Source organism: Peromyscus californicus, unplaced genomic scaffold, assembly GCF_007827085.1.
Source record: "Peromyscus californicus insignis strain IS unplaced genomic scaffold, ASM782708v3 Scaffold_8__1_contigs__length_139910024, whole genome shotgun sequence".
Taxonomy (NCBI): Eukaryota; Metazoa; Chordata; class Mammalia; order Rodentia; family Cricetidae; genus Peromyscus; species Peromyscus californicus.
Genome location: NW_026294606.1, coordinates 103,670,137 through 103,685,708, shown reverse-complemented (window position 1 = coordinate 103,685,708; position 15,572 = coordinate 103,670,137). Strand labels below are relative to the sequence as shown.

The 15,572-nt window shown below is 45.4% G+C and overlaps 1 protein-coding gene across 1 annotated transcript in view; it reads left to right on the top strand.

The window, feature by feature from the left end:
* Wwp2 (WW domain containing E3 ubiquitin protein ligase 2) overlaps window positions 1-15,572 on the top strand; it is a 129,231-nt gene that overhangs the window by 74,109 nt on the left and 39,550 nt on the right. Inside the window, exon 8 of the mRNA XM_052726749.1 lies at window positions 10,794-11,004. Coding sequence (XP_052582709.1) covers window positions 10,794-11,004 — 211 coding nt within the window. The remainder of the gene's footprint in view (window positions 1-10,793; window positions 11,005-15,572) is intronic.

The window sequence follows — 15,572 nt, the reverse complement described above, 5'->3', positions numbered from 1 at the left end:
GCATCTGCTGTCTCAGCATGCCCAGTGCTCAGGGTCCAGCTACCACATCCTTTCCATCTGCACGAAGGGCGGCAAGCGAATGGCTGTGGACTGTTCCACAGAGCCGTACACAGCTCTCTGAGCAGCAGCAAACATGCTCTTCTTCGAAAACAGTCGTTTGTAGAGAAGCTGGCAGTAGCCCTGCTGGACACCGACCTTGGCACCCTGAAACCCCTTGTACACACTAGCCGGGTGACACAAAGAAGCAGTCTCCTGATGCAGTGGCTGGCCCACCAGTCACTAACCTTCCGGGGCTCCACATTACCATGATAGCTATGTCCTTCCACCCTCTCTGCTTTTATAGAAGCTGCTGATAAATTGACTTCACGTGGTGATGATGGTCTTTGAGTCAGTCTTCATGGATATTTAAAGATTTTAAAAATTTTCAAAATGTGGGGGTTTAGTGTCTTTGTGTGAGCATGTTCATTAGTGCAAATGCCCACAGAGATCAGAGGCATTGGATTCCCCTAGGATGTAGAGTTACAGATGATTATAAGCCTCCTGATGTGGGCGCTTAGAATTGAACCCAGGTTCTCTGCAAGAGCAATATGAGTGTTTAACCACTGAGCCATCTTTCCAGCTCTTCTGGGATATCAACAGACTTTTATTTGCTTTGTATTTAGCTTTAGGTACCTTTGCTTCTTGTCTTTATCTCCAGAACATTGTGTTCTAGCTTATGAGCTAGATTCCCACCATGTCTTTAAACAGCCACGTGTGTCTAGCTCCAGACGGTTAACCCTGGACATGTTTTATGGCAGTGTGTCTGAATGCCCAAACCATTCCTAAAACCCAGCTTCAAAGGGCAGCTCCTGTCTGCTAAAACACAAAGGCCTTGGCCTCTGCCTCTGCCTTTCTGCAGTGATGACACTTCATCTTGACCTTGCAGGCAGCCTGGCCTACAGAAAGCTAGACTGCTACTAGGCAGGGGCGCCCCCGTCTTGGCAGCGTAGGACGTGAGTGAGGATGTCTCCATCTCTTCATGTTAGGCCTGTGAGGACCACTTCCAGGATGGCAGTGTAGGAGCTGTGTCTCCTGCTGGAGTTTTCACAGGCATACAAGATTAATTTAACAGCCTCCTGTTGCCTGTGATTTGTACTTATGCATATAATGACATTAGGGCCCAGTTCCAGCTGGCTTTTTCACACTATTACAACTGTAGAATACCCATTTTTATAACATGAGAGTGGATGGAAGCCTGTCTATATCAATGCCTTGTTTCTAAGTTTTAGAAGAAAGGGGACTGAGAAAGACTGGTGGCTTAGCACCTCATTGGGCTGTGTGCACAGTGATTTACTGTCTGATTTTTTTATTGAAAATTTCACCAAAAATTTTCATCTGTTACAGCTGCCTTAAATGTGATTTCCATGCACAGTGGTTATACAGGCTGTGGTGGGATCTAGACTCCCTATACATAGTATGTTTAAGACTCAGTGACTTACTTGCTGGGACTTTGTTTTCTCATTTATAAAATTAGGGCCAGAGTGTGTATCTTGTGTGTTGTTATAAGTAATAAGCCATATAAAGCACATGAAGGGTTGGGAGGGGGCATACAGAGTGTGAGGCATGGTGCCTAGCTCATAGCTTTTATCTGTATGAATCATTTAATTATGAGGCATGGCTGTTAGTTTTTGTTTCATTATTTTTTTATCCATGCTTCCATTTATCTGTGTGGTCTCCTTATTTACTTTTTAAAAGATTATTTTTATTAATGGCATGTGCATTTATCTTTATGACCATGCGCACACATGTGTGGGAGTTCCCAAGCAGGCCAGAAAAAGATGTCAGGTCCCCTGGACCTAGAGTTAGTTATTGGTGATTGTGAGCCTGCTGTGGATGCTGGGAACTGAACTCTGGTCCTCTGAAAGAGTAGCTAACTGTGCCTCCTGCTAGAGTTTTCCCAAGCATGCAAGATTAATTTAATAGTCTCCTATTGGTTGTGTGGTGTATTTATGCATCTGAAAGACATTAGGAAAAACCAGAACTCTTAACTACTAGCCATTCTCTCTCTCCAGCCCCACTGTTTACTTTTTTAAAGTGGTTTTCATGATGGGAGTGTAGCTCGTCTACAGTTGGTAGAGTGCTTGCCTAGCTTGCATGGGCCCTGGGTTCAATCTCTATCCCCACATAAACTGAACTCAAGGGAAGCTGGGACTATGAGACCCCCATCTCAATCAAATTAAAATAATAACTTCTAGTATAGTTAATAACCATCCATTATTTAACTATTCTTCCTCAACTGTTATGTAGTTCTCTATTTTTTGTTTTGTTTTGTTTTTGAGATAAGAGTAGCTAGCTTGGAAGACTGTACACCAGGCTGGCCTTGAACCTGTGGCACTCTTCCTCTGCGTGAAAGCGCTGTGGTGACGGTCATGCACCACCTCCGACGGCACCTGCCCTTCTTTGCATACAGCCGTGTTTTGGGGGAAACATGAACTTTTTTAAAGAAACAGTTCTAGCTGTGTTACCTCGGCTGGCCCTGGATTCCTGGATTCTAGCTGTTGCAGGGGGCCCTTCTCCTGACCCTGTGTGCAAGGAGGTTTTTAGTGTAGTTCTTTTGTCAATGGATATGAATTTTTAAAAATGAGATCCATTTCCTTTTAAGAGGATTGCTTCTATGTCCAAGGCTGCATAAAACTTTCACAAAGTAGTATATGAGATTTTTTTTCTCCAACCTTGTAAATACTGTTCTGGTTTTTTATGCTGTTAATGTTAAGTTCCACCTCATGGTTTATTCTTGCTATTTCTTTTTTATTTTGCTTTGTTTTGGTGTTGGGGATTGAACTCCTGGCCTGATGCATGCTGTGTACATACTGTACGACTGACCTACCCAGCCCTAGATTAATTTCCTCTAAAGTGTTGGAGCCGTGTTCTCCCTGAGTGTTAGTTAGGCACCTTCCACTGTGGCTTTTCCTTAGAGCATAGCACTTCCTCCTTTCTTTTATACTGTGAGATTTTTTTTTCTTGTTTTGAGTAAGTTCCACTTACTTTGATGATTGGAATAATATTTTTAAAATTTTTATTTCATGTTTATCTGTGCTTTGCCTACAGGTGTCTGTCACCACATGGCTGCCTGGCGCCCTCTTTATAGGGAGGCAGATGCCTTAGGTCTGGAGTTACAAATGGTGGTGCGCTGCCGTGTGGTATTGGGAATTGAACCCGCTCCTCTGGAAGAGGTGCCAGTACTCTTAACTGTTGAACCATCTCTCCAGCCCTGGCATAGTATGTTTTTAATGTCTAAAGTGGCTAGCTCTGCCTTGCTGCTTTTTCTCCTTGAAAGTTCATAAAATTTTCAAAAACAAATTTTAGACTTGAAATTTTGAGAGGCATGCTGGCAGTGGGTGTTACATCCATCTACTCTAGCTAATTAAGACTATCTTACCGTCAGTCAGGCACGGAGCTGTGGTACGTCACCTTTCCCTTCATTCTCATATAACTTGACTCTTTCTTTTTGCTTAAAGATTCATTGTTGTTGTTTTGTTTTTGGGAGAGGGTATTACTATGAAGTTCTGGCTAGCCTGAAATTTGATATGTAGACCGGGCTGGCTTCAAACCCACAGGGATCCACTTGCCTCTGCCTCCCAAATGCTGGGATTAAAGGCCTGTGCCACCACCCCATCTGTTTTTATTATTTTTAATCATATGTCTGTGTGTGGGTATGTGCTAGAGGTGTCTGATGGGGGTGCTGGGAACCAAACTCAGGTCTTCTCTAGCTCCTATTTTAAAACAAAAATTCTTTGTGTGTGCATGTATGATTACATATGTGTGTTCATGTGTGTACAGATATATATATATATATATGCATGTGTATGTGCCTTTGTGTGTAGGCCAGAGGACACTGTTGAGTACCTTCCTCACTTGCTCTTCACCTTATTTTAAGACAAGATCTCTCTCTCTGTCTCTCTCTCCCTTCCCGACACCTCTCTCTTTTTCTCTTTGAACTTGGAGCTTGCCAATTGCTAGGCTGGCTTGTCTGGGATGAAGAAAAAGAATGTCCAATTCCTGATCTTTTTCTTGGCCCAAGGGTTTCCTATTCCTGAATGAATGTGATTCATGAAGCTGAAGTGTTTAACCGACAGCACAGAAGAGCCTTGTGAGACACTCACAGTTGCAGGAGCCAGCGGCTGTTCAGCTGCCCTGGTGCCTCCCCACCCCGCCCTTGGTCCCTCCTCTTCCTCCGTCCAGGAGAACCAGGCTCCCTTCAATTCCTTCTTCCCGGTATTTCCACCTCACGAGCTCTGGGTTGGAGTGTTGGTTTTGCTGCCTGCTGGTTGCACAGCACCTGTCTGCATAGTCCTGGGGCTTGTGTGTCTTTAGTGAAGTGGGAATAACATTTCCCTCATGGGCTGTCGGAATTGCAAATGAGCTAATAAAAGTGTACTTGCTAAAGGCAGTGAGGGATCCTGGATTGGATTCTAGAACAGAAACAGCGACTTAGTGGAAAAGCTGGTAAGATTCCAATAAAGTCTAGAGTTTAGGTAATAGTCTTTACAGATTTTTTTAGTTTTGTCAAATGAGCCATGGTTATATATAAAAGTAACAAACACTAGGGGACATTGGGTGAAGGACCCACCATCTTTTCAACTTTTCTATATAAAGATGCATTCTAAAGTAGGGATGATAGCAAACCCTCTCAGGAGGCTTGAGGCAAGAGGATCATGAGTTCAAGGCCAGCTTGAGCTCCATAGGTACTACTCTATCTCAAACGGTGAACAAACCAAAGCTAAATAACAATTCACTCCCAAATATGTTTTAAAGACCTATTTTTTAAATGGTAATGTTATACAACTATCAGGTGATTGTAGTTCTAATCTTTTAAAATTATTAGATTTAGTGAATGCATATTTATTAAACAAATATTTATCAAATGCTGTTTGCTGGACATTGTAAACTGTAAGCCAGGATAAGGCTTCTGCCTTCTAATCGCTTTCAGGCAGAGTTGAAAAGACAAGTCAGCCAAGTACCAGCCGCTCTTGCAGGAACTCTATGCTGCGGAGTGAGGCCGCAGGCAGGCACTGTGGGGTGTCTACAAGCAATGGCCAGGCTGAACTGCAGTGCTCTGGAGACGGTCCGGGGAGCAGGGCTGCTGTGACAGAGATAGGCAAGAATGTAGGGGATAGAAAGTCAAGTGTTGCTGAGCGCGTGACTCGGGCAGTAGAGTGCTTGCTTTCCTAGCATGCCGGAGCTCTGGGTTTAGTCCCCAGCGCTCCATACACGGCCATAGTGGTGCATGCCTGTAGTCCCAGCACTCCAGAGGTAAAGACAGGAGGATCAGATATTCAGGGTTAGTGAGACCCTGTCTCAAAAAAAAAAGGAAATGTTAGTTGTACCAAGGGCAGAGACAGCCTGAGTCATTTTCAGATTTCCACTGAGATAAAGCTGGATCCTTGGCTTTACCCCAGAAAAGAATTTCAGGATGAGTAGTATGAAGCAGAATTGGAGTTTATTAAAAGTCTATTATTATTATTATTATTATTACTGAGATGTCTCACTATGTAGTCCTTGGCCTAGAACTTTGTGTAGACCAGGTTTGGCCTTGAACTCAGAGATCCAACCACCTGTTTCCAGAAAGCTTTATTTTTATTTTATGTATATGGGTGTTGTGCCTGCATGTATGTTTGTGCACCATGTGGGTGCCTGGTGCCCTTTGAGGAGAAGAGTGTCAGATCCGATCCCCTGGAACTGGAGTTATAGATGGTTGTGAGCTGCCATGTGGGTTCTGGGAACCAAACCTGGTCCTCTGTAAGAGTAGCAAGTGCTGTTAACTGCTGGGCTAACACTCTAGCCCCTTTAAAGACATATATATATTGTAATGTAAGCACAAGGGCTTATGAAGGGCACTTGGTTAGAAAATAGGACACTAAGGGCATGGTTGTGGGCTGAAGAAGAGTCACGATACCACTGTCTTTACAATATTTGTACATAGAACTTGATTTCCATGGGGGCTGAAGAAATTTAATTAAGAGCACTTACTCCTCTTCCAAAGGACCTGATTTTGGTTCCTAGCACCCGCCTCACACACCTCAAGACTGACTGCAAGCTCCAGGGGACTCAGCACTCCTGGTCTCAGCAGGCACCTACATTTACATGTATACACAAACACCTATTAACAATTTTTAAATAAAAAAGCATTTTAAGTTGGCCTGGTGGCTCATGCCTTTAGTCCCAGCAAGGAGAGACAGAGGTAGGCAGATCTCTGAGTTCAGAACCAGCCTGGTCTACAGAAAAGTTCCCAGGACAGCCAGGGCTACACAGAGAAACCCTGTCTCAAAGGACAGAGAGAAAGCTTAACTCACACATGCAGAGGCGGCCGCTCTTGTGTTTCCCCTGAAGCCATTTCCAGTGTGCAAGTGTATGCATGTGTGTTATCCGAGGGGAGAACACACACGTGCACAGGCACACACAGATGATAGCAGTAGATCTACACTGTTGAGCAGTTTCCCATTGAATCATCTTAGAGTTTCCTCATAGCACTTGAAGCCAGTGTGAAGAGCTTGGCCCTTTGCACTCCTCCACTAACCCCAGCTAATAAACCTTAACACATAAAGACATGTTTAAACCCTATACCTCAAGTGATTTTCTACACATTTCAGAAAGCTTTGTCTGTGATGCTGTGTGGGTGGATGTGTGCAGAAGAGTAGAGGGCACGGAGTTGCCCAGAGGCGTTGGATCCCCTGGAAGTAGGTTACAGGTGGTTGTGAGCCATCAGACAGAGGGTGCTGGGAACTGTGTTCCAGGTTCTCTGGAAGAGCAGTATGTTATCTTAATGGCTGAGCCAACTCGCCACCTCCACCTGCTCAGTAAATTTTTAAAGAAAACAAAACGTCATTTTTCAGATGACGCAAGGTCATCAGCTCCTTCTGGAGACTGGCAGAGGAAGAGTCGAGCTTTTCCATAGGCTCCATCTCTCACAAACTGAACCTGGGGAAGCAGAGTGGTTGAGGGGCATCTCGTCTTTATTTAAATGAAGACCACACCAAGGGAATTAGAATCAGTATTTTGCAACCTCCAATGAATTATTGAATTCTTTGTCAGTTTCTGAACTCTTTGTTAATTTACTCATTCTCTGACTTTTCACGATTTAGTACATTATTATAGCTCTGTGATAGGTCTGATGTGCTAGGGAAGAATCCCCAACAGAAACCAGCACTCATCTTTAGACTTTATCTCTATTCTTAGAAAGTTAGTTTCCCTTGTAATTTTACAGTGAATTTATCTAGTGACTTAAAAAGGCCTGGTGGGGTTTTTTAAAGATTGGAATTGCATAAGGTTTATACATTTGCATAAAGAGGATTACCATCTGTTGTATGTACTAGCTTAGCTCAGACAGAATATGGAAAATAAAGTTTTGCATTTATGTTGGGGAAACATTCATTGTACAGATTTAGTTGTTAAGCATCTGATGTAGCCTCTTTGCCAGGCAGTATTGACACTGAGAAGAAAGCAAGCAAGTCTTGGGCTAAGGATACAGCCCAGCTCAGAACAGTGCACTCGCCTAGCCTGTGCAAGGCTCTGGGTTTGATCCTCAGCACTGCAAGATAAACAAATAGAAGAAAATTCAAGGGACTCAGTCAGAGGCACTTCCACATCTCAGGCTCACAGCCATTTGTTAAAAGTCAAGCTTGGTTACATCCTGGGAAGACATTTAGGTTTCAGCTGACTACCAGTGTTAGCCAGTTGGATCTGGTTATATGTAATCTTGGTTCCTACTGACAGAAGTGCAGAAAAGTGGAGTGAGCGGCCTAAGTCCTTAGGGAGACAGCAGAGTATGAAGTAGATGTCCAATGACCGACCGTGCCAGGGTATTAGCCTCATGGATGCTGGTTTCCTCAGTATAAAGTAATTGAGGGGCCTAACTGTGGGGTTGTGTGTGAAGCTTAAAGAAATAATCCCAAGAATGAACTTTGTGTCTTGTCTGGCACACACCCCACTCCATCCCATATTCAGTAGTAGTGTTTATTATTTTGATTTAAATTTGTCTTCTGGGACTGGAGAGATGACTCAGCAGTTAAGAGCACTCTGCTCTTTCAGAGAACCCTGGCTCAGTTCCTAGCACTCACGTGGCAGCTTGTAACCTTCCCTAACTCCAGTTCAGGGAATCTGTAGCCCTTTTGTGAACTCCTCAGACACAAGCACACGAGTAGTGCACATACATTCATGTAGCAAAGCATTAATACATATACATAAAATAAATCTTTTAAAATGTGTCACCTGACTCTCTTGGTCAGATCCTGATGCTATTTAGTAGAAATGACAGGCATTTAGAGAAGGATAGCTTAGAAACAGTGAGGAGATAGTAGCCTTTGTGTCGGGCTCGGAGGCTGAGACTAATGAGAAACAGAAAATGCGCCAGACACTTACTTAAGTGGAGAATGGAGGCCAGCTGATGGGGTTGAGCTGAACTTCCTTCAACTACATCTGCTCTACAGTAAACTGTAACTGTGGCGATCTCCTCAGAGATCCAGGAGCAGGTGCACACCTCCTTTTTAGGGGAACTACAAAACAAGTCTCTGAATTAGAAAGAAGAAACTACATGATGACTGTGCTGTTTTGCATTGAAATTCTGATATAAATGTGTACACAGTTCTGCATATAGCTCCTGTTTTCCAAGAATTGCAGTTCTTTGAAACCTTGTTTGCGCTCTCTTCCAAGTTAGAGGACTTAGAGAGCCCTGGGGTCCTTGTAGACACAGTGATCATCAAAGACCTGAAGAAACACGGTGATGTGGAAAGGGTTAGGAGCTACCTTGTTTCACTCGTTGTTAGCTGTTGTTGCCTTGGAGACAAGTCCTTCGTTCTTAGCCTCTTTTATGTAGCTATTAATCCCAGCTTCTGTCCTTGAATCAAGAATCTTTAAAAAAGTGCTTCATAACCTGTGGGTCGAAACCTCTTGGAGGTTGAGCAACCCTTTAACAGGGGTCGCATATCAGATATCCTGCTTATCAGATATTTACATTACAGTTCATAACAGTAGCAAAATTACAGTTATGAAATAGTTTTATGGTTGGGGGTCATCACAACATGAAAAACTGTATTAAAGGGTTACAGCATTAGGAAGGTTGAGATCCACTGCTTTAAGAGAACATTATGGGCAGCTGGAGAGATGGCTCAGCAGTTCAAAGCAGTGTCTGCTCTTGGAGAGGACCTGGGTACAATTCTTAGCACTCAGGTGGTGGCTCACAACTGTCTGTAACTCCAGTTCCAAGGGACTCAACATCCTCTTCTGGCCTCAGCGGGCACTGCATGCATGTCATGCACAGACATACATGGAAGCAAAACACTCAAACACATAAAATAAGATAAAAATAATAAAAAAGAACATATGGAAGTTTCTACCTTCTTATGTGTGCAGAGGCATTTGAAGAAAGGTGCTGTCCATGTCCAGCAGGCAGAGGGTGCTTTTTTTTTATTTTTATGGTTTTTCCAGACAGGGTTTCTCTGTGTAGCTTTGGTGCCTGTCCTGGATCTCACTCTGTAGACCAGGCTGGCCTGGAACTCAGAGATCCGCCTAGCTCTGCCTCCCTAGTGTTGGGACTAAAGGCGTGCCCCACCACGCCTGGCCAGAGGGCACTTTAAAGGGAAGGATGGGCCTCTGTCAGCTTGGCCTTGGTCGGGCTTCACTTCCACCAGCACCCATCCTTGTTCACGTCTTTCCTGCTACTCTTTCCTTCTGCTGGTGTCAGGGTAACCGCAGTGTATTAGAAAACCTAAGAACGCTGTATTTAATTAATTTACTTAAGATTCATTCTCTCATGTTCTTTGGGAAGGCATTACTAACGTACTGTAATTTTTATAGTAATGCTTTGGTTGGTGTTTTGTTTGTTGTTTTTGGAAATAAGTTCTCATTAGAGTAGCCCTGGCTGTCTGGCCTAGAGTTTATATGGAGCCCTGTAACCAGAGTACCAAGACACTGATGATCAGATACAGGAATTGAATCTTCTTTTCTCTTAAAATTGTTAGTTTTAGTTATGTGTAGGTGTGTGTATCTGCATGTTGGTATGTGCACATGAGGCCGGAGGTGACAGATGCCCTGGAGCCATTTGCCCTGAGTGCTGCAAAGCTCATGCAGCTCCCCTGGGAGAATAGCAAGTACTCGTAACCACTGAGCCGTCTCCCTAGCCCCAGGAATCGAATCTTTAAACTATACTTTATTTAGATCTGACAACCTGTGGAAGCAGGATTAGTACCCTGGAAAATCTGCCTTCCCTCTCGGCTCCTGCCAGCACACCTCTTAGGGATCAGGACCGAGGCAGCCAGTCATTCTGGAGCCTTGGCCGGGTGGCAAGCCTTGTCTGTGAGATTCATGGTGCGGCTCTCCTTGTTGTCTCCTATACTTTTCTCTTATTATCCCATCTCTCCTGAGCCAAACTCAGGGACTTTGGGCACACTCTCATCAGTGTGTCTGCTTATTGGGATTATGATTATTATATAGTGTGTATGTGCAGAGTCCTTTCCATATATGAAATACAAATGTGCACTTCTAACTAGAGTGTAAATGTGTCCCTACCCATCCTTTTTGGCTACTATCAGACCTGACTGGCATGAAATTCACTGTGTGGCTTCACACTTGAGGCCATCCTCCTGCTTCTACCTTCTGAGTGCTGGAACCAGTGTGAGAGGCCTGGGTTTATAAAACTCACGATTGTCTGAGTAGGCCAATATCATAGACGCAGTGTTAGTGTATGGTGTGCAAAACCTAGTCAAAGAAAACAAAAGTCTTTTTCCTGGTTATCTTTAAGTGTGGTTTATGCATTTCAGTGAACGAGGAACCTACCACAGCCAGTGATCCCGAAGAGCCTTCTGTTGTTGGTGTGACAGCCCCACCTGCCGCAGCCTTGAGTGTGTCCCCAAGCCCCAACACGACATCTCTCCCTGCACCGTCCACACCAGCCGAGGGAGAGGAGCCCAGCACTTCGGGGACACAGCAGCTCCCTGCCACTGCCCAGGCCTCTGATGCTCTCCCTGCCGGGTGAGTCGCCTTGTGTCCCATGATGGCACTCTCAGGGACTGCCTCCTCCACCAGGTCAGAAACAATGTGGTCATTTCCTACCTACTGGCCAGCGGTCTCTGGGAAGGCTGCCATGTTTAGAAGCAAGAGAGGTGTGAAGTTCTTGCTCGGCCAACATCTGAAAGAGCCTAAAGCATCCCGGGAGGCGGGTTCGTGCTGCCTTTGGCTGGGATCCAAGCGGACAGCTTCTGTGGAGCAAGGATCCCATTGCCTTGATGGCTTCTGGGAGGTGTCTGACTAGATGCTGTCCAGACAATCGGTTTTTCCCTCCTCAGTTTGACCTTGGCAACCCATGAAGGACTCGGGCTTTAGGTGCTGAATTCCTGTGGCTGTTATCCCCACAGCTGTGGCCAGTGTTAACATAGGTGCTCGTTTTCTTGCTCTTTTACTTTGGGTAGCAAAGACCTCAACCAAGGTGACCACTCCAGCAAGACAAAGGGAAGCTCAATTTTGACTGTGTAGAGTGTGGGGATTCGAAATCCCTATCGATTCTGGGGACTGACCAGATGGCCCAGGAGATAAAGGCACTTGCCACCAAGCTGGGCAGTTTGACTTTGATCTCCATATCCACATGGTGAAAGGAAAGAGCTAACTCCTACAAGTGGTCCTCTGACCTTTTACACACATACACGCACATGCACATACACACTAAACACATATAGAAAAAATTTAAAAAACATGAATTTTGGGGGGGGGATCAATTAGATTGGGGATTGAATCCATCCCTCTACCTCACTTGTGTGGCCTAGCTGTGTGACTTACATGTTGGTTGTGTGGTGACAATAAGCATCTACATCTAGGGACTCCAATAAAATGGTGTGTGTAAAACATGTGCTGGAGACAGGCAAGTGTTGCTTTGAAGTAGTTGTGAAGGAGCCTCAAAGGCAGAGACTGCTTCTGACCTGGGAAACCAAGGCTTCCCTCAGTTAAGGCCGACTGTTCTCAGGGCCAGTCCCATTGTCCACCTGGTTATCAGCATGGTACAAGAGAAACCAGTGTCACGTGCTGGCAAGATGACTTAGTATAAGTTGCTTGCCACCAAGCCTCAACCTCCAGGTGGAGGGAGAAAAACTGATTCCTGCAGGCCACCCTCTGACCTCCACCCTTGCCGCAGGTGGCACATGCTCCCTGCCCCCAAGTAAGTGGTTGTTGAACAGATTGTTTTAGGCTGGTGAGATGGCCCAGCAGTGAGGGCATTTGCTGCCTAGCCTGACGGCCTGAGACCCACCCCCAGGCCCTACCCGGTAAAGAGAAAGCGGAGCTGACACCTGTGGGCTGTCCACTGATCTCTACAGGGACCCCTCCCCCAGCACCTCTCCCCCCCCCCCCCCCCCCCCCCCCCCCCCCATAAATAGACTCAGAAAAGAGTAGTTTTGAAGAAACCCGCTTCTGTCCGGCTCACTGACTGGTGATGTGCTGATGTAGCCTTGAGGATGGTGAGTAGTCCCTCAGTGTATAATTCAGAATGGACATTGGAAAGATGTCTCTTACTTCATGGGGCATACGATGCCCTGTTCATAAGGCCCATTCTGAACTCGCAGTTGTTAAAAATCCTGTATCAGAAAGCATGTGTGACTTTGCTGCTTGTACTTAGCATTCACGTAACTTCTTTCTACTAAATAGTGTTGAGCAAATGAAAACCATTGCAGATAATTCTTATTATCTCAAAGCTTAAGAAAGTTGGAGTGTGGAGAGGCAGTCTTGAAAAGGCCGTTTTCTTTTGTCAAGTGTTTGCTTGTGTGAAAAGCTTATTAACCAATTGCAGAGATTTTCTTTTCTCTTTCATATGTGGTGTGAGAGACTTGAAAGAACCATGTGTTGTTTGTACTTTCAAATCTGTGCTGTAATTTGGGGGAACAGGCAGAATCATTTTGGCAGAAAGGAGAGAAAATGGCCGCCTGTGTCCCCAGTGAGCTGTTTGTTTTCTTTCCGGTGAGCAAATGCCTGGAAGGCCGGCCTCACTCCATGTCAGTCACAGGCAATTAGGGCTAATGGTTCAACATGTCTTTATGTAGGGCGTGTGTGAGGGTTACTGTTCTCTGGGATTGGGCCCTTCCTGTTTCCAAGCAGTTGGAAAACTCCGAACTCTGAAAACGCTCTTTATTCAGCAGCCCAGGGAAGCCGTCCCCCCACCCCCCTTTCTTGGCCAGAGGCTAAAACACTTTTCTGAGGTAGAGTTTGGACAGTGTCTTTTTCTTAGAGGATTTAGAATGTGACAAGGCCCGTGTGTGTGTGTGTGTGTGTGTGTGTGTGTGTGTGTGTGTGTGTGTGTGTGTGTTACCCACTTTTAGGTATAGAATATTCCAGAGAAGAGTTTGGGAGTCTCAGTTTTCCAGGAGTACTTACTACCTCAGTATCTGGAGGACCATGTCGGTGCCCAGGATTGCCACTCCTTACTTGAGCTGGCCTCCAGAGTGCTTGGTAGTGAGGACAGCAGGCTTTTCAGTTGGCTTTGGTGTTGGAACCCAGAAAGGACATAGTTCCTATAATCATCCTCCAATGTATAGATCCAGTGCCCTCCTCCCTCCCTTGTTTCTAAGCTGAAGAGACGCAGGCAACAAGATGGTGACCTTAGTGCATTATCCTGTTGTAAATACTAGTAGAGGGATTGAAGTACGGCTGCTTGCAGGGAGCTGGTGGAAATCAGAGAATACCTTTATCTTTTATGAGATTTCTAAATGAAGTATCTAAACTGAACTTCTGCTAGTGTTCAAGTTACAGGTCAGTGCCTTTACAGGATGCACTTTTTCTTTATTTAAAAGTCTTTCATTACGTGTTCTTAAATTTAGTGTAGTTGTGTGTACACAAACATACAGAGGTCAGAGGACAACCTTCAGGGAGTCAGTTCTCTTCTTCCATCTTGTGGGTCTGGGACTTGAACTCAGGTTGTCAGGCATGGTGGCAGGTGCCCTCACCGAGCCATCTCACCGGCCTGCCCTTTCCTGTCAGATAGGGTAGTCACTGCTGTTTGAGAGATGGCAAGCCCAGGGCGAGCGAGCACTGCAGATGTGCAGCTGAGGAAGAAATGGCCTGGGTTCAGAGTAGTTTGTGAAGTCTGCTCTGGTCCCTTGCCTTCCTGAGAAGCGATGATGCCACTGTTGTTCCTGTGTCCCGAGCTCCCTGTGCCAGCTGTGTGTCTAAACTCAGCCTGAAGCACAATCCTTAGCTGACCCGTCCTGACCTGTCCTGAAGACACTCTGCCGTTGGCCCAGGCGACCACCAGACCAGCAGTCTGTCTGTCCTTTTTCTTTTTTGGTTTGTTGAGACAGGGTTTCTCTGTGTAGCTCTGACTGTCCTGGAACTCTCTCTGTAGACCAGGCTGGCCTTGAACTCAGAGATCTGCCTGCCTCTGCCTCCCAAGTGCTGGAATTAAAGACACCTGCTACCGTCTGGCTATTCATCTTTCTTTATACTAACCTTTTTAAGTAAAACTTCTAAGCATGACTTTTTCCACTTGGAATGCCACAGCGACTTCCTATTGTCTTTAGGGATAAATTTCCAAATCCTTAAGTAAGCTGAAAATCTCTGACAGATGGGCCCCACCTGCCCCTCAGCCTCCCATGGAAGCCACTGTCCCTTTGCACTCTGAGCTCTAGTCATAATAAATGACTTTAGTCTGACCCATACACTGCCTTCCTCCAGACTGAGCATCCTCCCCATGATGGTCTTTCTCAAAGCTTGCTCAGTGTCTTGACATTTAACTCCTGAAGCTTCAGGTTAGTGACAATCCTGGGGAACCACGCGTCTGACCATGTCTTTCTCACACTTGTAATTGCTTGTTCAAGTCCCTCTGTCATTCTGGGCTGTAGGTGACTAGGAGCCAGGCACACAGTAGGTCCAGGACCTACTTGTAATGAATACATCTAAATGCCCTCGCTCTCCTCCGTTTCCTTTTCCCTGTCTGAATGGATGCTCTCTGCTGCTCTGCTGCTCTGAAGAGAGAGCGTCTGTGACTGAATATTGCATTTTCCTTCATTCACTGTGTTGACTGGCTTTGGGTTCAACTGTGTGCCCCAGAGCAGAACACTCGTCCTCCTTCACAGAGGCTCCTCCCTCATCACCGGATTCTCCTTGACCTCAACCATTTCTGAGCTAAACTCGATTGCCTGCCTGGACCTCAGGCTGACTCTGTTTCCAGCTTTATCTTTTCAGCCCCTCCATCTCCTTTGTTGAGCGATGAAAAAGGCTCACTGGGGATTCCAAGAATTGCCACATTGGTCCTCTGAAATTTACAGCAGGAAAGACTGCTCACACACATCTGTGTTTCCAGGCTGAGGGCTTCTGAAACCTAGGCTGCCTAAGGCCAAATACAACATTCCTTATTCCATTTCTCTCCCTGTCTGGAAGCCCTCTTTTTTTTTTTAAAAAAAAAAAAAAAAAGCTTTTAAGTTAATTAGCCCCAAAGAAGCTACTGGAAGGTATGGAGTTTCCCGGTTGTAAGTGTCTATTGAAAGAAGGGGTGTTGGACACACGTGAGGTAGTGGCCCAGGCAGGGAGTGGAAAGCGTGGCCACTTTGGTCAGTTGGCCC